The sequence below is a fragment of the Podarcis bocagei genome (genome assembly GCF_964188305.1).
Source record: "Podarcis bocagei genome assembly, chromosome: 12".
In the NCBI taxonomy this organism is placed as follows: Eukaryota; Metazoa; Chordata; class Lepidosauria; order Squamata; family Lacertidae; genus Podarcis; species Podarcis bocagei.
The window spans coordinates 25,006,304-25,030,217 of record NC_138137.1 but is presented as its reverse complement, the minus strand read 5'-3'; the positions used below and the strand labels follow the sequence as shown (position 1 = coordinate 25,030,217).

The window sequence follows — 23,914 nt, the reverse complement described above, 5'->3', positions numbered from 1 at the left end:
GGTCATTTCTGATTGTTCAAGCTGCAGTTTGGAGAATAATCCTAACCCTTCCTTTCTCCCTGTGGTCTGGAGCTTTGATATGTAAGGAGAAATAATCTTCTTGATTTAATCCAGTACGCTAGTGAGACTAGGAAAAGCAATCACATGAGTGATAACACGGGGCATATTTCATGAGCAGGTGATGCATTTTATCTTTCAGGCAGCAGTTGGGTGACTGACTTGGTCTCGTGAAGCAGCTATCACTGGCATCTGTGATAATTGCATTGTATTTAATGGAACAGGATAAGGACATTGGTGGAGATATAGGGAAGCACTTAGACTTCTAGGAGTAAGAATCAGGATGTTGGACGGGCTTTAAAAAAAATGTAGACTTTAATAGTTTGGTTCTGTCGCTACACACAACAGCATCCACAGTCTTCCTCAAACATTACATGTAATAATAATAATAATAATAATAATAATAATAATAATAATAATAATAATAATAATTTATACCCCGCCCATCTGGCGGCTTCCAAAAAAATATTAAAATACTGTAATACATCAAACATTAAAAGCTTTCCTAAACAGGGCTGCCTTCAGATGTCTTCTAAAAGTCTGGCAGTTGTTGTTCTCTTTGACATCTGGTGGTGGGGCATTCCACAGGGCGGGTGCCACTACCCAGAAGGCCCTCTGCCTGGTTCCCTGTAACTTGGCTTCTCATAGTGAGGGAAGGCCCTCAGCACTGGACCTCAGTGTCTGGGCTGAACGATGGGGCTGGAGACGCTCCTTCAGGTATACTGGACCGAGGCCGTTTAGGGCTTTAAAGGTCAGCACCAACACTTTGAATTGTGCTCGGAAACGTACTGGGAGCCAATGTAGGTCTTTCAAGACCAGTATTATGTGGTCTTGGCGGCTGCTCCCAGTCACCAGTCTAGCTGCTGCATTCTGGATTAGTTGTAGTTTCCGGGTCACCTTCAAAGGTAGCCTCACATAGAGCGCATTGCAGTAGTCCAAGCGGGAGATAACTAGAGCATGCACCACTCTGGTGAGACAGTCTGCGGGCAGTAGGGTCTCAGCCTGCGTACCAGATGGAGCTGGTAAACAGCTGCCCTGGACACATATTTGACCTGTGCCTCCATGGACAGCTGTGAGTCCAAAATGACTCCCAGGCTGCGCACCTGGTCCTTCAGGGGCACAGTTACCCCATTCAGGACCAGGGAGTCCTCCACACCTGCCCGCCTCCTGTCCCCCAAGAACAGTACTTCAGTCTTGTCAGGATTCAACCTCAATCAATGTATCAAATTCAATGTATCAAAAGAACTGTGGTGGAAACATGGCCTTGTGCTTTAGATGATAATTATTTTAACCTGGCAGTCACATGCAAAGATGTTCCCGTGATCTGATTCAAGGTTCTCCTGGATTCTCTGTTTAACTGTGGATTGTTTGGGACGGGGTTTTCAGATTCTGGTCTGGGAACTAAAATCCTCTTTGGGATCAAGGGGATTTCTAGGCCTTGGCAAGTACATCGGCTGAAACCTCCACGTTTTCCACTTGAGTTGCAGCTCCAGCAATTCGCACTATTCTGGCAGTTTTAGAAGGCACTTGTTAGGTGGCACAGAGGCCTGCGGTCAAGAAAGGGGCCTGCTGAGCATTTGCTACCTCGCCATGCCTTGTACTCCTTCTTCCGGCAACTTCTGAAGCTAAGCTGGTGCCGGACATATTGTGCTGCTTTCCTTTGGACCACATCAGCGAGGCTGAGGTCTTGTCACGGGGACTGCCTAGGACCTCCATACACGCTGCCCAGGCTTGCTTCCCAGGAAGGTCACTTTACTGCCGCTAGTGCAGCAGTTTGACTTCACCCCCAGAGGCACACTCCATTGGATGGATGCAAACAACAAAGTTCTTGGGTATTGGGAAGGCGGTGCACCTTCGAGTCACGATGAACAAGTCCTGTTTCTTTACAGACAAACAGCATGTGCTTTACGAGGAAAACGTCTTGCGTCCGGCGGCGCTTTCGAGAATTCGTGTGGCTTCGCCAGAGACTTCAGAGTAACGCAGCGCTAATGTGAGTCAATGTCCAAATGTTTCTGAAACTCGCTTTATTAAAGTGTGCACCTAGCCTTTTCCCTCTCCCAGAGGGTAGGTTAAAAACCTCATTTTTTTCTGAAAGAGGAATAGGAAATACAGTGGTACCTCGGGTTACATACGCTTCAGGTTACATACGCTTCAGGTTACAGACTCCGCTAACCCAGAAATAATACCTCGGGTTAAGAACTTTGCTTCAGGATGAGAACAGAAATCACTTGGCAGTGGGAGGCCCCATTAGCTAAAGTGGTGCTTCAGGTTAAGAATGGACCTGCAGAACGAATTAAGTACTTAACCTGAGGTGCCACTGTATAGCCTTGATCTAGTGTTTGGGGCGGGGAGAAGCGCTTGATCTTTCCTGCCTCCTTGTCAGAACCGGCCCTACCAATAGACAGAGTGAAGCAGCCCTCCTCAGCACAGGAGATGTTGGGGTGGGGGAATGGCAATAAAATGCTAGAGGCTGTGCTGTGTGTGCCACATGCCTTGTCCCCCAGCCTGCTTCCCTCAGGGCATTGAAGGCTATGCTCTGTTTCCAGTGTCGAAATAAGATTCAGATGCCAGTTCAGTTGGCTATTGCATGCAGGATGTGCAGGGCTTTTCCTTGTCCTTTGCCTTGGGCAGCAAAATATCTTGGACCGACCCTGCACCATTAATCAGCGTTATATGTTTGCAGGGTAGGGAACGTGGAGAAGAGGGAAGCAAAGGCTTCCATTCAGACCATCCCTGCCTTTCCCAAGTCTCTTGTGCTATTAATAATATCCTGTATTATTTATGAAGTCCTTGTCGTTTCGCTAAGTGCTATGCAACAAAAGGATGCTGAACGTTTTGCTAAGTGCCTGGCAAATAATTAAAACAGACAGGCCTCTGCCAGAACAACTTAACATATTTTTTTTTACATGGCACAAAGGAAGGAGAACACTTTGTGGACGAGGTACAGAGGAAGCTACAACCTCAGTCACACATGAGAAGGGTACCCACCCGTTCAGCAATGCACATGCAATCCCAGTTTAGTGTGGGTACTGTGGTGTAAACCACTGAGCCTTGGGCTTGCCGATCGGAAGGTCGGCGGTTCGAATCCCCACGACGGGGTGAGCTCCCGTTGTTCGGTCCCTGCTCCTGCCAACCTAGCAGTTCAAAAGCACGCCAGTCCAAGTAGATAAATAGGTACCACTCCGGTGGGAAGGTAAACGGTGTTTCCGTGCGCTGCTCTGGTTTCGCCTAAGCGGCTTAGTCATGCTGGTCACATGACCCGGAAAAACTGTCTGCGGACAAATGCTGGCTCCCTCGGCCAGTAAAGCAAGATGAGCGTTGCAACCCCAGAGTCGTCTGTGACTGGACTTAACTGTCAGGGGTCCTTTACCTTTACCTTTTAATCATGAACAAGCTGTGATTTTTCATTCTCATTTGCTGGGCATAGTTTGTCAATTCAGACATCACACCAAGCCATAGCTGAGCTCTCTTAACTATGGCTTTGTGTGTTGTCTGAATCGAGCTACTGTTCTTAGGAAGCTGGCTTTGGTCATCACACAGATAGCACATTCAGAACACTCCTCTGCCGGTGAAACTATGGTCTTGAAAGCACATAGAGCCACCATGACATGGAAGCCAAGAGGTCTGGGTCAGTGCCTGCATAGGCCATGCCTGGGAACCAAACATATGTCACCTTGTTTTCCAAAATGGAAGAAAGCTGAGATAGCGATGTAAAAAAAACAACATAATTGCTGAGGGAGGGAGGAGAAAAGGATAGGAGAGATACCGCCATCTAACACTTCATGTATCAAATGAAGGAGAGTGTAGTAGCCCATGGAAGCTGTTGCTGCAGTGTTATCAGCTAATATTTAGCTTCCCCTCAAACGGTTCATAGCTTTTTCCGCAACAAGTGAACATGGCTGCAACTCTGAAGTTTGCTGTCAAAGTGTGTGGCTATTAGCTTTGCCAGGTGTTAAGTAGTTGCCCATAGAAATCCCAAGTCAGTATTGTTTCATCTGAGTTCAGCGATCCTTTTAACCAGTGCTATTTATCTAGAAAAGAAGGTGTTCACCAGGAACGCCTCCCTTGTTCTCTTATAATGGCAACGGCGCCCACCTAAGAGGTGCTGAAACTTGAGTTCCGGCTGAACCCCCCCCCCCCCCCCCGCTTTTAACAAACAAACCCACAAAAGCATTTTTATCCATGTTTTTCATTTTGGGCTACTCACGCTTTCTGGTTTGTGTGTATGTGTGTTTTAAAGACAACTTCCAGAACTTCCAGCCCGAACGCCCTTTTTCAACACCAATAATCCCCAACACGTGGACCAGCGCCGACAAGGCTTGCAGCAGTTCCTCCAAAAGTGAGTCCGCTTGCTTATTCTTCCCGTTTGGTGGTTTTCTTGTTTTAATGAGTTCATTAATTTCCGGGGCCCTCATCCCTTGTACACGACAGCCACCTTGTGGCCACAGTTGTGCATTTGCACAAGCTCCCAGGTAAGGGGCTGCGTAAAGTGGCTGAGATGCTGAGCACACTCTGTTTCCATTCCTGTAACGTTTGTTTACTCTGGGATCCCCTCCCCCTTTTACCCTTTGAAAGGAGCACTGCATGTATGTATGTTTTTCTTGAAACGTGATACGGTGAAGAAACTAAATTGCCACTCCCTGCTGCAAGCTCAGCAGACGTAAAACAGGCAAGAGGCTTAAATTGTCCTTTTTTGCAGCACAAAGAATATTAAAGCCTTACTTAAATAACGAGGCAGCGTATGTATTGTGTTTGGTACTGTATTGTGTTCGGTATGTATTGTGTTGTGATGAGGATTGCAGCATCAATGGGAGTTTCACGGCAATAATTGCTCTTTTTTAAATATTAATTTTTATTAGTTTTCCACATTTTAACAAATCCATCCAAATTATTTAAATTTAATACATCTCCCCCCCCAAAAAATACCGTAGGTTTCCCACTCCCGTTACAAACATATGTCCATTACATTCCTGATATTATTGCTTCATTCTTCTTCTTTAATCACCTTCTCAACCTTCTATTATAATTGCTTTTTTAATGTACCTGCAAATTAGAAGCATAGTCCTCAGATTTCATAAGAACATAAGGCGAACGTGCTGGATCAGGCCAATGGCCCATCCAGTCTAGCATCCTGTTCTCACAGTAGCCGACCGGATGCCTGTGGGAAACCGCCAAGCAGGACCTGAACACAAGACCCACACTCTCCTTTTCTGTGGCTTGCAGCAAGTGGTATTCAGAAGCGTTGCTGGCTCTGATTGTGGAGGCAGAGGTGAACCATCATGGCTTGTAGCCATTGAAAGCTTTAATCTGTATGATTTTGTCCAACATTGCCTCCTGTGGCAATGAGTTCCACTGCTCAACTATACACTGTGTGAAGCTGTACTCTCAGTTCTGAATCTTCCAGCCTGCAGCTTCTTTGGCTGTCCTTGAGTTCCAGGGTTGGGAGAGGGGGAGAAAAACCTCTTCTCTGCCCTCCTTCTGTATGCCAGACATAATTTTATAAAGGACTATTGAGTTAACTTTTCTCTAAACCAGTGTTTCCCAAACTGGGGCCTCCAGCTGTTTCTGGACTACAGTTCCCATCATCCCTGACCACTGGTCTTGCTAGCTAGGGGTGATGGGAGTTGTAGCCTCAAAAACAGCTGGAGACCTGAGTTTCCCGAGCTCTAAACTGAGAAATCCCCAACGCTGCAAGCTTGTTTCATAGGGGGATTGCTCCATCTCTGTGATCATTTTGGTTGTGTCCAGCAAGCATGCGGCTGCTGTCGAACCTTCTCCTTTGGAATGGTGAAATCGATTAGTAACCCTCTTGAAAATAAGTGGTGCCACTATGGTCAGACTTGGGGCAGACGTCTAGGGCTCTGCTCAACAGAGCTGCTTAACTCTGTAAGACCATTAAGTCCACAGTGGTCCTAATGGTCACATCCTGTGTACAGGCTTCCTCTAGGCATCTGTTTGGCTGCTGAGAGAATGGGATGCTGGCAGGGCCGGATTTAGGTTTGATGAGGCCCTAAGCTACTGAAGGTAATGGGGCCCTTTATATGTCCAGCTGTCCTTTGTCAACAACAAATTCTGGCTGTTTTTTGTGTTGAATATATGCTACATGGTAATTTATGGACCTAATAGGTATCTCAAGCCATTTGCACATAACAAAGTAGTATTTTATCAAAGTAATTGTTGAACTTATATTTTGGAAATGTACATCCAGGTTTTTTTCCCCTTTACATTTTTGGGGCCCCCAAGCTATAGCTTCTTAAGCTTATACGTATATCCGACACTGGATGCTAGACTAGATGAGCTTATGGCCTCACTCACCAGAGCTCCCCATATGTTCTTATATAAAATTACGACGATTGTAAATCCATTCACCAACCCTTGTTCACATGGCCAATCCATTATTGATGGCCATTCAGCTGTTAAAAAGAATATTGCTCAGGTCTATGGGCCAACACTTTTTTCAGCTGTAAAAACAATCCTATTCTAACACAGTGGAACCTTGGTTCTCGAACTCAATCCATTCCAGGAGTCTGTACGACTCCTGAAACCATTCGAAAACCAAGGCGCAGCTTCTGATTGGCTGCAGAAGCTTCCTGCACTCAAGCGGAAGCCGCTTCAGATGTTCGGCTTTTGAAAATGTTTGAAAACCAGAACACTTCTGGCTTTTCAGAGTTTGGGAGCCAAAACGTACGAATACCAAGGCATTTGAGAACGAAGGTACGACTGTATTGTGTTATTGGTATCAGATGCTGTGAATAGCACTCTTGTCATAATGCTATATAACTACATTCATTTTTTTTTTTTTTGCTACTGGCATGCTCAGAACAGTTTATTTTTGCCAAAATAAACCTCATTTCATATTTGATCCCCTGCCCCCTCCACACCTTTAGCTTCTACCCTGTCCCATAAAGCTTCCCATAATTTTTCTTCACCGCAGTGAGATTACCTAGGAAAGATCCAGCGAGGGAGAGCCCTGATGTACTTTCATTGCCTGCAGCTGCCATTTTTTACTGGCGCAGAGGACTCTTATTCATAAGCAGGATTTATAACGTCTGGGAGAAACAGCTAGGATTATAGCTCCTGTTACAGTGTTTATACAGGCATTCCCTTCCATCCTGTGGCCACATAAACATCAGTGCGCTGATCGTCTGATGGAGGATCTGCCTTGGGGTGTCGCAAACTGGAAGGGCTGGGGAATCCCCCATCTGTGCAATGTGTAGTGAGGGGTGTGGGATCCTGTATTTATGTTCCTTGGCTCGTGGGTTGAGCAGGAAGATGGAAGAGGAGAGAGTTGCATTGTGTAATGGAGCATAATTCATAAATAAGGGATTCCCAGCCTTTCCAAGGTGCAGATTCCCTGGAAAGGGAAGAAATGCTCAAAATAAACTACCGATTTTAGCCCAGAGATGTAAGAGAACTACTACAGCCAACAGGAAAATTGAAAGCATGTTCCTAAATTAGAATTAAGAAGCCTCACTCACATAAAAATAGCCTCCGAATTGCGTAAAGCAATTATGTGCCCTTCTTGGCACCCAAACTGTGCCACTTTTGAGATCAGGACCCCCACCCCATCTAAATTTCCTGCTCACAAGCCATTTCTCCACCCACAAAACCCTTTTTTCAGTGCCACAGTCAACTGAGGGCCACAAAACGCCCCTGGATTTACCCCAGGGGCCATTAGTTGCTCACCCCTAGAAATACGTACAAGACTGAGTAGCATTAGGGATACCTGTATTCATGGGACAACTATGCAGACTGGTTTTTCTACAGTGAATATAGCTTTAAATTATTGTGCGGGGTTGGATCAAATGTTCCCATGGTTGAGGTTTGCGGGCTTGTGGACAGAGGTTCCCTGCTTGCCAAAGGTCCCTGGTTTCAATCCCTGCCCTCTGCCTGGATCCCTGAGGAGAAATGGGTAGAAAGGCAGCTCCTTATGCTTCAGAGGAGCTAAAGGTGTTCAGAGGCCTGCAGCTTTCCTGGCGAGCGGAATCTGTGCTTGCCCTACTCAGAATTTTGAGGGAAGGGCCAGAGCCTGTCCCTCAACATTGGACATGCTCTGTTCTCCTACTTTGAATATCTAAACCAGAGGCTGGGTTTTTATTAACGTGAACGAGCAGGCGCTCCCAATTAATTAATTTTTACGCACAGGCTTTTCGTCTCTCTCTGCAGAGCCAGCGCAGCACTGACATAAAACGGTCTGCAGCTTTTATAAATAGCCATGGCTGTTTCGGTGCCAGAAGCTGCTTATAGTCTGAGTCTCTGGAAAAATGGAGGAGGGCAGCAAAAAAGCAGCCTAGGGTTCGAGTTCCAACTTTCTGTGCCCCCCCCCCGCCCCACATCTGAGGAGAGGGAGGAGAGTGAGAGGTTCCTGACTAGAATGTATGCCAAACCGTAAGTCCAGGCCCCACACAAATTTCTGTTGATAGTGTCTGGCTAGGATGGTACATCTATCCTCCTTGAGAACAGATGCACAGTCTATAATCTAGTTGGCAGTGTGAATTCTGGCCTCTTATGGGGGTCGTCTCCATTTATTGGAGCAAATTAAAGGAAACTGCTTTTCCTAAGGAAAGGGAATGAAAGAAGACCTCCACACAACCATCAATGTTGTGGAAGCTTAGGTAGGTCCACTGCTGCTCTCTCCAGCACCATTATAGTTCCTGCTGCCGGTTGGCATGGGAGAGAGGGCAGAGGAGCGAGCCAAGAATGCCTGTTGCCAGAGGCAGAACTAGGCTTTACTTCTCCTGGGTCAAAGACTTAATTTGGCACCCCCCAAAAAAAAAAACACATTTCTGTACACACACGTGTGCGCATACGCGCGCGCAGACACACATATGGAGGCTCAAGGGTGCTCCTCTGGAGGTTTCACCCGGGGACACACACACCCCCATTACGGCACTGCCCATTGCTGAGAGTAGCAACAGGTTTTTTAAAAATGTACCAGATTTTCTGCAGAAAGGGCGAGTCCGCATAACATAGGGGGTTGTGGAACGTGTGCTGGAATTTAATGCCCACAACATCATGGGGACAGGGCCGGATTTAGGTTTGATGAGGCCCTAAGCCAGGCTTCCTCAACCTCGGCCCTCCAGGTGTTTTGAGACTACAGTTCCCACTATGCCTGACCACTGGTCCTGCTAGCTAGGGATCATGGGAGTTGTAGGCCAAAAACACCTGGAGGGCTGAAGTTGAGGAAGCCTGCCCTAAGCTACTGAAGGTAATATGTCCAGCTGTCCTTTGTCAACAACAAATTGTCACTGTTTTTGTGTTGAATATATGCTATATGGTAATTTATGGACCTAATAGGTCCATACACAACGCAAAACACTGTTGCTGTATGTAGGTTTTATTTTATTTGGTTTTTATCTTATATTTTGGAAATATACATCCAGTTTTTCCCCCTTTAAACTTTTTTTGTGGCCCCCCAAGAGAGTGGGGCCCTAAGCTATAGCTTGTTTAGCTTATATGTAAATTTGGCACTGAATGGGGATACTGTTTCATAAATTGGGGTCCCGCAGTCAGAACCCCTCTGCAAACCCCCTTCCTTGGATTTCTTGCTATTAACCACCTCAGGGAAAAATTGTGGATTTTAAGACAAAAATGGCAGGGACCCAAATTCTCCCCTAAACTATAAGGATGGCTATTATTTTTTTCTTTTCCATGCGATAACTACAAGAGAATGCATTTGTAAATGAAACAAAACCAAGAAGGGGTTTTCCAATGTCGGCAACAAAATGAGAAAGTCACAGGAAACAATTAAGATAGTAAGTGGAACAAGCAAACGGAAACAAAACCTACCATGGCCACTATATAATAACAAACAAGGTACACTGTGTACAAGACACTGGAATGATCCAAACAGTACACTCCAAATAGAAAACAAATCAATTCTCCAATAAATACTGGATGAAACTTCCAGAACTGGAACTCGTTTCATGCTTTTTCAACCAATGGCAGCTAAGAACCCCTTATTCTCAGTAGAGCATGAGACCCTTGATCTCAGGGTTGTGGGTTCGAGAACCATGCAGGGCAAAAATTTCTTGCGTCTCAGGGGGTTGGAATAGATGACGCTTGTGGGGCCTTCCAACTCTACAGTTCTAGGATTGCCTCAATTCTCTAGAAGAATTTTTCTCTCTCTTTCTAGGTGGTGTCAGCACAATAGACCCTGAAAACATACATGTAATTTGTATGCTACCTTTTTTCTACACATGGAAAACTCATTTCAGTTTTCAATTTTGTTAAAAGTATTCTTTTATTATTATTATTTGCATTTTAAAATTTTTTTTGGTAAACTTTATTGTAGCCTCCGTTTCGCGAAGATTCCTGCTGAAACATCTATGTGTGTGCATTCAATAGAGGGCACCAGAACACAGGCTGTGTTTGCTTGTTTCTGCGGCCTTGTTTCGCCTCCTCCTCCTCTGCTCCCTCCCTTCCGCTGCCTTCCCATCATAATATGATGTAAATGGGCTGAGTAAATTTGTTGAAAACAAAATCAGAGTGTGAACCTTCTGCACACATGCAGGCCTGCATCTGTCACTATATTGGGTTACAGAAGATACAGGAAATCTTTAGTTAGGATTAAGTTGCGCTGCTCAGCCATATGCTCTCCTCCAACAGAACAGTGTGTAATATACCTAATAAAATCATGTTGAAAAGAACCAGATTTTGGCCTCTGTCCAAACAAGACCAACCACATGTTTTGCCCTTATTAAAACATAGTTGTTTTTAGCTTGGGGAGGAGGAATTCATTCTGATTCGCGCATCCTGAGCCCTCTGCGGATGGTCTAAAAGCAAACATCGCAGAGATTACTTTATGCACAAACTGTTCTTTGGAGGAGCCAAAAGGTGGGTTTAGGCTCCTGTTCCAGCAGAGATTAGGATCTTAAAAGCCTCTTTGCTTGCAAATGCCCCAAGCTTTATGTGAGCCGGGATGTTGACCCACGGATATAAGAAGCAACAGAGAGTGCCTCTGAGCATGCACAGACTGGTATTCCCTTCCACCACTAGGTAGGGAAGAGTGCGGCCACTAAGCAGGCCTCAGGCCCTTCATGGGTCCATACAGGTGTGTACGAAAATGTAAAATCTGCAAAACCCTTTGATTGTATCCCACTTTAATAAGAGCATTGAAGCCTCATATATATCTATTTGTTCTTCTGTAAATTCAGGTGCTCTGCAGGTGTTGCCATTTTGGATTTGGCTGGTAACGTCAAACTGCAGTGTGAAAATTTAGTCCTCTTTCTCCATGTCTCTTGCCCTGGGGCGTTTTCCTTGAAAGATACCCTGCTCCCATCAGCTAGGTTAAAAAAAGGTAAAGGACCCTTGGACAGTTGAGTCCAGTCAAAGGCAACTATTGGGTTCGGTGCTCATCTCGCTTTCAGACCAAGGGAGCCGGCGTTTGTCCACAGACAGCTTTCCGGGTCATGTGGCCAGTATGACTAAACTGCTTCTGGTGCAACGGGACACCATGACAGAAACCAGAGCGCACAGAAACCCTGTTTACCTTCCCACCGCAGCGGTACCTAGTTATCTACTTGCACTGGTGTGCTTTTGAACTGCTAGGTTGGCAGGAGCTGAGACAGAGCAATGGGAGCTCAACCCGTCACGGTGATTCAAACCGCCAGCCTTCTGACTGGCAAGCCCAAGAGGCTCAGTGGTTTAGACCACAGTTTAGACAACCCCACTTTGTGCTGAAAGAATGCAGAAGGAGAATGACTGTGTTGGCTATCCCTGCCAACCCTCACTGCTGATATAAAGGGTGATGATTTCTCCCACCTTCTATGCATGCCAAAGGGGTTTATACATGTAGAGGCAAAGAGGAGATCCTGATTGGGCCTGGCTCTCCCCTCATATATGCCTACAGTAGCATGCATGCAGACCCCTTCTCGCATGTGCTGTGTTCCTCTCAAGATATGAGGCAGGCAAGCAAGACATTTACAGCTACTTGTGGTTAGTTCTGCATGAAGCCTGCAACTTAGGATCCTAGAGTTGGAAGGGACCCAGGGGTCATCTAGTCCAACCCCCTTCAGTGCAGGATTTTTTTGCCCAATGTGGGGCTCAAACCCCCTAGTCCTGGGCATCATATATTACCCAAAACTGGTTTGAAGTCTATACTGTGATACTGGTTTCATAATTTTTGACCTGGCAATATATTGCAAAACATGGGTGGGGGGGTGTACCCGCTAAGCAAAAATCACAATGTGGGGGAAAACTCTGAAGCCAGCCAATGCCTCTACATAACTCCATCCTTCATTCAGACATTGTGATATATCAGTATATCCTGATGTTTAGCTGGTGATATATGACAATGTTGAAAACCAGATATCGCCCAGCCCTAGAACCTGTGACCCTAAGATTAAGAGTCTGATGCTTTACTGACTGAGCTATCCCAGCATTTAACTTGTGCACATTCAGATTTATGCGCCTGGCAATAATAATAAAAATAGGGCACAGGCATCCAGGAAAAAAGACTTTGGCAATCCTTCCCACCATTGCACCCAAGGTCTTTTAAGGTGATTTTGACATTAGGCATGATTCCCAGAACATAACCCACGGGGCTTACTATATACATTTCAACTAGTAGACCCTCTTAATGCAAAAAATATCGGAGCCCCACGGTTTATTTCACAATAAAAAGCTTGGGGGAAAGATGATTTTAGGGCATGTGGGTGAACAAAACCCATATTTCAGTTCACAGGTTGACTCAGCATCGACATGTTTGCGCTGCCAAGTTCCTGTACCTGTTGTTTAAGGGGCGTCTTTCTGATTTATTATTTCTGGTCCCTTCACTTCTTTCATAACCTCCAGATGGCACTGTTAAGCAGAAAAGAGAATAACTGTAAAATAACGAGCCTAATGCAAAATAAAATTGGAAATTGAATTATAGCTATTGGGTGGGGGCAGGGAACGAGGGGGGGGGGGAGAAGGTAGCCTTGAGGTGCTGACCAACCTGTGCTTTTATCACTTCTGTTTGCTGTTCCCAAGTGTTAGGTTACCAGCAAGTTAATAACAGGACTTCGTCGGTTCAAGGCTTAGCAGAATTGCACTGGACACAAAATAAAGCTAAAATGAATTTCTGTCCAATATCATTGACATTAGTGCTCATTACTTTTGTGGCGCAATGCCTCAAACCATCAAAAATCAATTTTAAAGATTACCAATTATTTTATAAAGAAAATAAAATACATTTCAAACAGCAACAAAGCAGTAACAGAGTATACTCTCATGAACAGTGACTTAGGCTTTAGTTGGGTGGCAAAATCAAACTACTGATAGCACCATTTTTTATTATTATTTTATTACAAAAAAAAAAAAAACCTGCTGAGAACTGAATTGCATGCATGCGTGCTGTATTCAAAAGTCTTTTTTGTTACAAAACTCTGAATTTAAAAATAGGGATGTCAGTATGTTGTTTTTTTAAAAAATCCTTCATTCTTCCTGATCTTGCAACAAATTTAGAGAGCAAACACTGATAGTTTTCTTTTTTTTAAAAAACAAACAAACCAATGCTACTGCTTTTTTGTGTCAATTATGGTTTGAAGCCATAGAAGCTACTGAAGGCATCAAGAAAGGTTTCTGAGTTAAGATTAAGACCTAGTGAGTTTGATGGAATAATTGAGCAACCCTTTCTTCAATGTAAAATGCTTAACTTTGGCTACAATTTGATCCGTTGTTTATTAACAGAATTCAATATATCACATGGCTTAAGAAAAGTCATTCATACTCTATATACTATTTATATATTTCATTTATATCTCATATTTTATCCAAGAAGCTCAAGTTTGTGTACATGGTTCTCCCCCTCGTCATTTATCCCCAACAACCCTATGAGGTAGGCTAGACTGAGGCAACGACCCAGTGAGCTTCACGGCCGAGTGAGGATTTGAACCCGTCTCCTCAGGCCTAGTCCAACGCTAACCACTGCACCTCATAGCAAGTGGGGTATTTGGAGACTTGCTGTTGTTTGGATAGTTGCGGGTAGAAAAAGGCTGCTTCACTCACCATTAGGAGGGTAATAGAAAGCCGGAGAATATTTGCTTAATTCTTCATATCTCCCCTGCCTCATTGCAGTTGAAAGTGCTCAAATAACGTGTGGCATATTGATGGCCAAAGGTTTAGTTGTACTCTGAGCAGACCCATTGAAAACAACGGACTTAAAGTCAGTCATGACTTTTAAGTTTGGTCATTTCATTGGATCTACTGTTGCCTATAAGTATCCTCTTCGGTTGCATTCCTAACTCCACTTACCTGTGGGTAAGGCCCATTGAATTCAGTAGGCCTTCCGAGTAGACGTAGTTAAGATTGTGCTGTGCGCAGGATTTCGCCACAGGGCATTGAACCCTAATCCATTGGTGTTTATGGACAGCTGATATATATACAGGCATTCTTAACCTGTCTGAATGCAGTATTCAAAATCTTTGTTCAGTATACGGCACTCAAAGTTTAGTGGGTGACCATCCCCTTTTTTCCAGATAAATATATAGGCACCCCCGTTTTGTTTCAGGTAGACATAACTGATTTTGGCTTGACCATCTCACTTCCTTTTATTCACCTGACACTGGAACCATCCTACTTCCTTCTTTAATCCTCATAATAATTAATACTGTAGATTTCCAGGCCTAGCCTATTTATTGACTCGATAGGCTTTTGCTCAAGACGTATTATACAGTATGAAGTACTGGACCCTTCTGAGAAAAGATTTTAATAACATTGTCTAGTTTTAATGGCCAAATGACACTTGAGACAATCAGAATGTGCTCTTATGCTAACCTTCCATGGGGCAGGCAAGGGATGGCTTTAGTTGGCCATACTGAACGAATGGTCCCTTAGAGAAAATTGTTTACTTTGATTGGTTTCAGAAATGAAAGTTGGGGGCTGGATGCTATGAACTATTTATTAAAACAGCTAAGCTTATCTGTGTAGTATTTTAAGGACCTAATTCTCCAGTTACTGGGAGCAATCCACTTGCATTTTCAAAAATGTTTTGCAAAAACCAGATTAGTTCTGCCAGGGAGGGGGAGAATGCTGTTACTGTTTAATACAGTTTGTGCTAATTGCACATTTAGTTGAATTAAACATTTTTTGCAGAACTGAGTGTTTTTTATTTCAATGTGTGTATTGCAATTATATTTTAAAATGTCACTGAAATGTAAGGTTCCCTTGCTCCAGCTTCCACAAATTACTTTCCCAACCTGTGTAACAGTAGATAAGAATTGCACATGGCATTCAATTTGTACATATCTTTAAAATACATATTTTTTGCATTTGTGCATTAAATGATTTCTGTTTTACAGAGGCATTTGAAGGTCCAAATCTTACAGCGCCTTATACTTAGTAATGTTTTTGATGTGTATACAAAGTAACTGATTCTGAACCAGTTTCCATAGTAGTATGTTATATCAGCCCTTTCGCCCCAGCCAAAAAAGTAATTGATCCACATGGTAGTAGCAGATGGTTAAATGGAAAAAAATGCCCTTGGAATTATTCTTATAACAGATGTTCAAAACTATTAGTGCCATGCTTTTATTCACCTAAAATTCCAAATAATTTATTAAAGAAAAGCACACATCCAACCAAGCCAACATATATACTGGATTCAAAACTATATTGGAAGTTAAGTTTAAAATATTTTTAAAAGGAAGACAATGTTGAAAAAATGATATTGGAAGGTGGTTCATTTTTTCTCTTTATTTTCTTTAAAGGATTCTGCAGAATCCTCTTCTGCTTTCAGATAGTAGACTTCACCTCTTTGTACAAACCCAGCTGAACCCAGAGGACATTGAGGCATGTGTATCTGGACACACGAAATATTCCGTTGAGGACGCAATCCACGAGTTTGCCTGTTTGAAACGTCGGTTTCCTGTAGAAGACGAAGGGAGGAAAAAGGAGAATTATGCAGACTCCGATTCCGAAAGGTTACTTCCTTACATTTTGCTAAACATGCACATATGATAATAAACACAGTTCACTTTTGTTGTTGTTGATGCAGTGCTAAGATAATGAAAAAATTAATTGACTGAGATTTTATTGAGCTGTGACAGCTCATCATAGAAGTCTTCACATACACCTCCACACTGAATTAATGAATGCAGTAGAAATTCAATTATCTGCATTCTGATTATGTGAATTTCATTTAGTCAGACTTGAATTATTCGCGTTTAAATTATCTCGCTAAAAAAAATATCCAACTGCACTCCAAATGGCTAATTAAAAGTCCAAATTTCCTGTCTCTCTTTTGTGACTGGGGATAATTAAAGTTCTCCTCTGTTACTCAGGCTTTGAGTGTGTTGTGAAAACCAATTTCCTCTCTCTTCTTTCTCTCCCTCCCCCCCACTTTCCCCCCCTCTGCAGTTCATCCTCAGGGCTTGGACACAGCAGTGATGATAACATTTCCCATGGATGTAAAGGAAGCACAGACACAGTTCCTGAAGAACCCTGAAATATCATTTATGTGTTGCCATCACTCCAATGACAGATATACGGCTTCTATCTTGGTCGAAAGTTACAGATGACATAGACTGACCATGCACCCAACTTCCAAGGCATGCCTTTTCACAGTTTTCAAAACAGCCTGTTCATTTGCTATGTATGCATTTTGTAGCCTTTGTTATATTGAACGATACAAATACTGTCTGCACCACAACACCTAAATCAATGAGATTTCTTAATGTGATACTGTGGGGTTCACTTTAAGGGAAAGGAAAGGGGTGGGGGTGGGGAAACCCTGGAATATCAACATTCTGGGAATCCACAAAATATATTTTTATCTGGCATTTTAAATGGTGATACTGTGGTGGTCTTTCTACTGTGGTGTTGACTACGTAACTCAGCTGCAACGCAGAAAACCAGAACACCATTCAGTCGTATTCTGAAAAGTATGTTTCGTTATTAAGCTTTCACCTTGAAAGGGACCGCTTGGGTACAATGCTATATGGCCAGTTACAGGCCGCTTGAATTAAATAGGCTTGACCGTGCAGTTCTGTATATGTCTACTCAAAAGTAAGCCAGATTGAGTTCAGTTAGGCTTACTCCAAGGCTGCAGTCCTGCAGTCTACCTGGCAATAAACCCCAGTTGAGACATATATAGGATGGTGGTATAATCCTGCCTAACCGTGGCAACAGGTCTTACTTTTTTGTGCGTCACTAAGAAACACGTGTCTTGTGAAGAGGCCTATCATTAAAAAACCTGTGCTGTTACATGGATATCTATCTATATATATTTACACTGTTTTAAAGTGAATGTTCTTGCTGGAGGATGAAGGAAGGGAACACGTTAACCAGCAAGTAACAGAAATAAACTTCTGGATGAAAGCTTACTGTATCACTGCAGATGTTTAAAGTATCTAGCTTGGCAGTGCCATGAATTAATTTGTGTATGTTTTGACAGCCTCACTATAACTTCACTGGCACTCCATCCAAAATTTCATTTATTAGGAAATAAGTTGTGTTCAAATCTAGTAAGGCTGAAATCCTGTGCCTAAGTACCTGGGAGGAAACCTCCCTGAACTCTGTGATCCTTACTTCTAAGTAGTCAGGAATAGGATTACACTCCAATTGTGTTTTAAGGACCAGGGTGAATTTGGGGGATAGGAATGGGGAGGCCAGATAACTACCACAAGCCAGTGATTTTTGTGTGCATGTGATGTCAGCATTTGCACAAGGTAAACTTCATTAAGTGTCTTGCAGATAATATTTTTGTTGAACTGTACAAAAATATCCAGGGGCCCAATCACTGAAAGAGAGCTAGCAGCAAGATACATATTTAGGCTGCTGTTGGAAAAATAATAATAATTTGAGCCATTAAATATACAGTGATAGGAATTGTTGCTGAAAAATTAGCAACAGACATTAAATAGGAAAACTGCAGCAGTGACTAAAATGAACTGGAAGGAGACATTGTTTACTTTTTAAAATGACATAGCTGTGCTCATTACTGTTAATTTGAAGCAATTTGTGCACTTTAGATTTAGTAGTCTGCGAAGATACCAAGCCTAAAAACCTCTCAACATCGATGTGATTGCACTTACTTGATATTTCCTCATTTGATATTTAGTTATTTCAGCCTGAGCATCATTTCAGAGTTTATTCAGTCTCGAGTTTGGGATTTGTTATGGTCAGAGTGTTGTTTGCTTTATCACACATTGCACAAATTCACATTTTGTATTGTTACTGTGTATTAGTTGCTTCCTATACCTTGGACAGCTGCCTTTCACACTGTAACTGTGATGTTCTTTTTTTGTACACCAAATATTAGTGAAATATTTACATGCTGACTCTTCTGTGTTCTACCTTTTTAATATGTGTAGAAAATGTTTGTATTTTGTCACATTTCAAAATAAAATATCCTGTAAGTATTTTATTATTTTATTCTTTATTTAAATGCAGGGTGCTGACTTGCTTCTGGCTAACATTTGTAGTGTATTAATGATGAGATTTACTATAATATTTCATTTTCTAATCATATATCATTAACATTCTCCCCCTTTTAATGTCAATTAATTCCCAGTTTTAATTTTTTAATGCTTTCCCTTTTTGTATACATTCAAAATATAAGGGAGAAAAAAATGTTATATTTCCAAAGTTTATATTTATCCATTATTTCATGCAGGCTAACAGCTAAAAAATATTTTTGTTCTTTGTCAGTATCTACTGGTAGCAGGAGCACTATTTTATTTTTATTTTACACTTTTTGGCATAATACACAACACCTTACAGAAAACATATTGCAACAACCTGGTATTTGGAACAACTCAGCTTTTGCAGGAAACAAGAAACAATACACAATTTTTCATTTTAAATAAACAGTTTAGGGTCTTTCCACACACACCCCAATGTAAATTTTAAAAAAGTACTCAGCTCCTTTGCTTCCTGGTAGTTATAAAAACATTAACCAAAAAAAAGTGTTCTCCTTCATAGGAAACTAAGTGTTTTCACGCATAAAAGGAACACTTTGCTTTAGCAATGCATCCAACTTTGCTTAAATTGTATAGTGTCCCAATAGTTTAGTTTCTTTTTAGCAAAGGCTAAAAATCCAGACTTATGAGAGAGAAAATCAGCATTTATAAAATACCATATTGTTTTTCTCTCCTTTTGAGTACACTGCATCTATAAAAACAATTCTATACATCATTTATTTGAAAATAATCAGAAGTGCTACTGCTTCTGTATATTTTGTGCTCTCTCTCTCTCTCTCATATTAATTTGATACAAACCCGAAACAATCGGACAGAATAGTTCCTTTTGCCTGAAATGTTACTCTTCCCTTAAAAATGGCATCGCTCCGGTTCTACATCGAACAGCAAATACCAGATACACAACTACAAATAGGGCAGCGGGGGGGGGGGGTTTAGAGAGGGTGAACACAGAGAGGGAGAGTATCCTTCTGAGAGGGTCTCGAACTTCCCAAAAGCAAAGTAACCCTTTCCCTGCTGGACTCCTGCGACTTCGAAACCAGGCGCGCATCCACAAACCCAACTTTCCCAAGTATTCGCTCCATCGCAGCGCTTTCCCAAGAACTTCCTTCTCACGGATTAGTTGCTGCTCCTCCAGGTGGATTTTTTTTTTAAAAAAAAGAAAAATAAAGATGGGACAGTTGACTTTAGCAACACCCCTGAGTTGATTTCCACTGCCTAACTTTTTGTTGCCGTTAAGGCACACAAAACCCGCACGGAAAAATCTCTTTACTAACCATTTGCCTGAGGAGCCAAAAGAGGACTGCCTTAGACTCAACAAGCCTCTGCATCCCGCCCCCCGCCCCAAAGTAGTCTTTGCTCCTCTGGGTACCACCTGGAGTAACAAGATTGCTGGTTCCTTACCTCCAAGGGCCTCGATCCACTCTTCCATCCCCCGCCTCCCCCTTCCAACCCACATGGCTGGACCTTTTTCCCCTAACCCCCCCCCCCCTGCAGCAGCAGCAGCAAATGTTGCGCGCTGAAGTGCGGGCGTGTGCAAGGCGCTTGCTCAGCAGCAGCAGCAGCGCGCGCGCCCTCGCTCCCCTCCCGGGGACGCTGCTGCTGCTGCGTTCCGCGCGCCCTCCATGTGCCCAAGCGCTGCTGGAGGCTGGTTGTCGGGGAGGGAGACGGAGGCGGGGGGGGGGGAGAGGAGCCGGCCGGCCTTGATCCCGTAACCCATAGCAACGGGCCAAATAAAAGACTAGGAGGCGGAGGGAGGGGGGGAGAAGACGCGAGAGAGTCAAGCCTCGTCTAGCGCATCCACCGAGCCGGCAGATCAAAACACCAACCGATTATTTTGCTTATTGTTTCGATCTTCCGGCTCCGGTGATCCATAGCTTGCAGATTATAGCGTTTACAGGCGCGCGCGCACAAATGAAAATAAATATAGCGCGCGCGCCCGCGAGCACACAAAATCTATGAGATGTTTGCGTGTTATATGTACAGTGCTTTCCCCCCCTAAAAGAATTACTCTCGTTTTCCTATTGGTATTGATATACTACCCCTCAATGAGGCCAAACGTAAATGCACAAAATGTTTAGGGGTGTGCGTCCCCCCAGAAAAAAGCACTGTAATATGTATATACAGACACATGCATGCATATACATAGATGGATACATAATAGCGTGCACGCAGACACATAAAGAAATATACATAAGTATGTGTATACAGAGACACAGACAGACATACATGCACAGGAATATACTGTACCTACATATGTATAGTGTGTGTTCTCTATATATGTATGTCTAGACACATAAACACATACATATATTGTGTGCATGCTGTATGTATGCGCGCACACACACACACTCATCTATGTACACGTGTACATGTGGATGCGGAAAGAGAGAAAGAAATTGGGCGTATGAACAAGGCGACAAACAATACCTTAAAACATTACCACTGCAAGAACACGCATATGTACACATATATAGATATGAGCGCGGGGCATGTTTTTGGAAGCAGCAGCCATGCGATTCTAAGGCTTTCTCTCCGTGCTTGTCTGGCCTCCTGATTTCTTTCTCTCCCTTCTCTCCCTCCCGCGCCCCATTTGCATGAGAAGATAAACATAGAAGGGGCTGGGAAACGTTAGGCAAATGGGCTGCCGCCGCCGCCGCTGCTGCAGGGCGGGGGGCGAGGAGGACGCCAGGCCCCGGCGCGGCGGGGAGGGCCGCCTTTGTTATGCAAGCGTCCTCCCCGGCTGCCGGCTGTCGCGGCTGCGCGTCCAGAGCGAGACTGGCCGGTGACTCTGGGCAAGAAAGGTCATCGGAGCTGGGAGAGGGCTTTGTTGTCTGCCAGGCTCTGTGCAGCGAGAGGGAGCTGGAGAAGAAAAGGAATCGCAGGGATGGGGAGCTGGGATAGAGGCAGGAAGAAGAAGAAGATGCCCCCTTGAAAAGGAGGAAGAGCCCGTTTTAAAGCTGCCTGGTCAAAAGTTTAAAACGGGGAAAAACCGTAGGCCACACATTCCACATTTGGTTGGAGCAAAGCAGCAAAGGCCTAAAGCCTTCATAGGGTCACCCACTATATAATTGAATTATTCACAGCTAAATTATTCTGAAGTAGGCTGGCTGTTGTTTGTTCACTGGGCCAGGGGTCTGCAACCTTTAAGACAAAAAGAGCCACTTGGACCCGTTTCCAAAGGGGGAAAAACCTGGGAGCCGCAAAACCATTGCGACATTTAAAACAAATATATCTCCGGAGCCGCGATCTGGCAGTGGGCAGGAAGGTGACGTCGGGACGGTGCGTGACTAACGCACACACCGCCCCCATGCGACGTCACAGCCAGTACAGCGCCCGCCACAGTGGGGAGTGTCGGGGCGCACAATGCGCCTCCTCCCCTCGCTAGTATACGCCCCGGAGCCGCGGCAAAGGTGTAAAAGAGCCACATGCGGCTCTGGAGCCGCGGGTTGCAGACCCCTGCACTAGGCCTTGAATGTCCCAGGGTAAGTTACACCCTTTAGGTAAAGGACGCGGGTGGTGCTGTGGGTTAAACCACAGAGCCTAGGACTTGCTGATCAGAAGGTCGGCAGTTCGAATCCCTGCGATGGGGTGAGCTCCTGTTGCTCAGTCCCTGCTCCTGCCAACCTAGCAGTTCGAAAGCATGTCAAAGTGCAAGTAGATAAATAGTTACCGCTCTGGCGGGAAGGTAAACAGCGTTTCCGTGCACTGCTCTGGTTCGCCAGAAGTGGCTTAGTCATGCTGGCCACATGACCTGGAAGCTGTACGTTGGCTCCCCTCGGCTAATAAAGCGAGATGAGCGCCGCAACCCCAGTCATCTGCAACTGGACCTAATGGTCAGGCGTGCCTTGACCGTTAAGTCCAGTCGTGGATGACTCTTTACTGGCTGAGGGAGCCGCCGTTTGTCCGCAGACAGCTTCCGGGTCACGTTTTTCTGAATGTTTAGTCAGAATCTCCTTTCTTGTAACTTGAAGCTATTGGTTTGAGTCCTACACTCCAGAGCAGGTACCCCCAAACTTGGCCCTCTAGATGTTTTGGGACTACAATTCCCATCATCCCTGACCACTGGTGCTGTTAGCTAGGGATGATGGGAGTTGTAGTCCCAAATCATCTGGAGGGCCGAGTTTGGAGATGCCTGCTCCAGAGCAGGAGGAAACAAGCATGCTCCTTTCCTCCATGTCCTTAAGATATTTGAAGATGGCTATCGTATCTCTTCTCAGTCTCCTCTTTTCCAGGCTAAACATACCCAGCTCCTTCAAGCGCTCCTCGTAAGGCTTAGTTTCCAGACTCTTGATCATCCTAGCTGCCCTCCTCTGCACACGTTCCAGCTTGTCAACATCCTTCTTAAATTGTGGTGCCCAGAATTGGACACAGGATTCCAAGTGTGGTCTGACTAAGGCAGAATAGAGTGGTGCTATTACTTCCCTTGATCTGGACACTATACTTCTGTTGATGCAGCCCAGAATAGCATTAGCTTTTTTTGCTGCTGCATCACACTATTGACTCATGTTAAGCTTTGAACTAAGGAGAGAAGATGGCTTTGAAGAGCAGATGGGCTCATGCCAAATTCCGATATCCTCTCAAAATGAAGGGCAGTTCCAAAGTATTTCATATTCTCTCTCTCTCTCTCTCTCTCTCTCTCTCTCTCTCTCTTTCTCTCTGCCAGTATGGCTTCCATGTGAGGCAGATAAAGCATTTGTTCGAGACAAAGTTATGAGAAAAGGTTCAGTCCATCATTCAGCGAAAGGCACAGGAGCTCTGGCAGGAAAAAAAGTCTGCAGCCCTGCATGTAGGTCAAGAGTAGAGAAACCTCAGAAGAACGAACAGTTGGGGAATGGCGTTATCTGCCCCCTCCCACAATTTTTTTGAAGTGAGGATCAGTGTATTAGATGACAGTTGTTTTGTTACTGCGCAGCACTGTCATTGCTTCAGTTGGAAAAGTCACCTTTCCTTTATCAACCCACGCTGCAAATCAGAAACTGCCATTTCCAAAGCCTGAGATCTGTGTGCTCCTGTTTGCAACCCCCACTATTTAGACAGCTCAGAATTTGCTGGCAGCAGAAGCATAACTTTCACCCTATATTGAAAGGAGAGTGTCTGAAAAAAACCTGGTGGAACATGGATCCTTATTTGAAATACAGTATTTTCAAAAAATTATCCGCTCAGAGATACGGCCTCTGTGTCAAGTCAGTTTTTAAAAGCAGATAGCAGAGTAGGAAGGAAGATGCATATTCCAAGTCTGATGGTTGATGGCATGTTCTACATAGATTGGCAGCAATTCTCCAGGTATTCAGACAGGTGTCTCTCTCAGCCGTACCTGCAGATGCCAGGTGTTGAACTGAGGACTCTTTGCATGCAAGGTAAATGTTCTGCCTCTGAGCTGCAGCCCTTGCCCATGTAAAGGTAAAGGGTCCATTAGGTCCAGTCGTGACCGACTCTGGGGTTGTGGCACTCATCTC

The 23,914-nt window shown here is 44.1% G+C and overlaps 1 protein-coding gene across 3 annotated transcripts in view; it reads left to right on the top strand.

Moving 5' to 3' along the window:
• Positions 1-18,398, top strand: part of SNX10 (sorting nexin 10) — a 53,627-nt gene extending 35,229 nt beyond the window's left edge. For all 3 annotated transcript variants that reach the window (XM_081164963.1, XM_081164962.1, XM_081164964.1), the window contains 4 exons: positions 1,947-2,047; positions 4,298-4,396; positions 15,747-15,959; positions 16,396-18,398. In XM_081164963.1, coding sequence (XP_081021089.1) covers positions 1,947-2,047; positions 4,298-4,396; positions 15,747-15,959; positions 16,396-16,483 — 501 coding nt within the window. In that variant the 3' untranslated portion in view covers positions 16,484-18,398. The remainder of the gene's footprint in view (positions 1-1,946; positions 2,048-4,297; positions 4,397-15,746; positions 15,960-16,395) is intronic.
• The last annotated feature ends 5,516 nt before the right edge of the window (positions 18,399-23,914 follow it).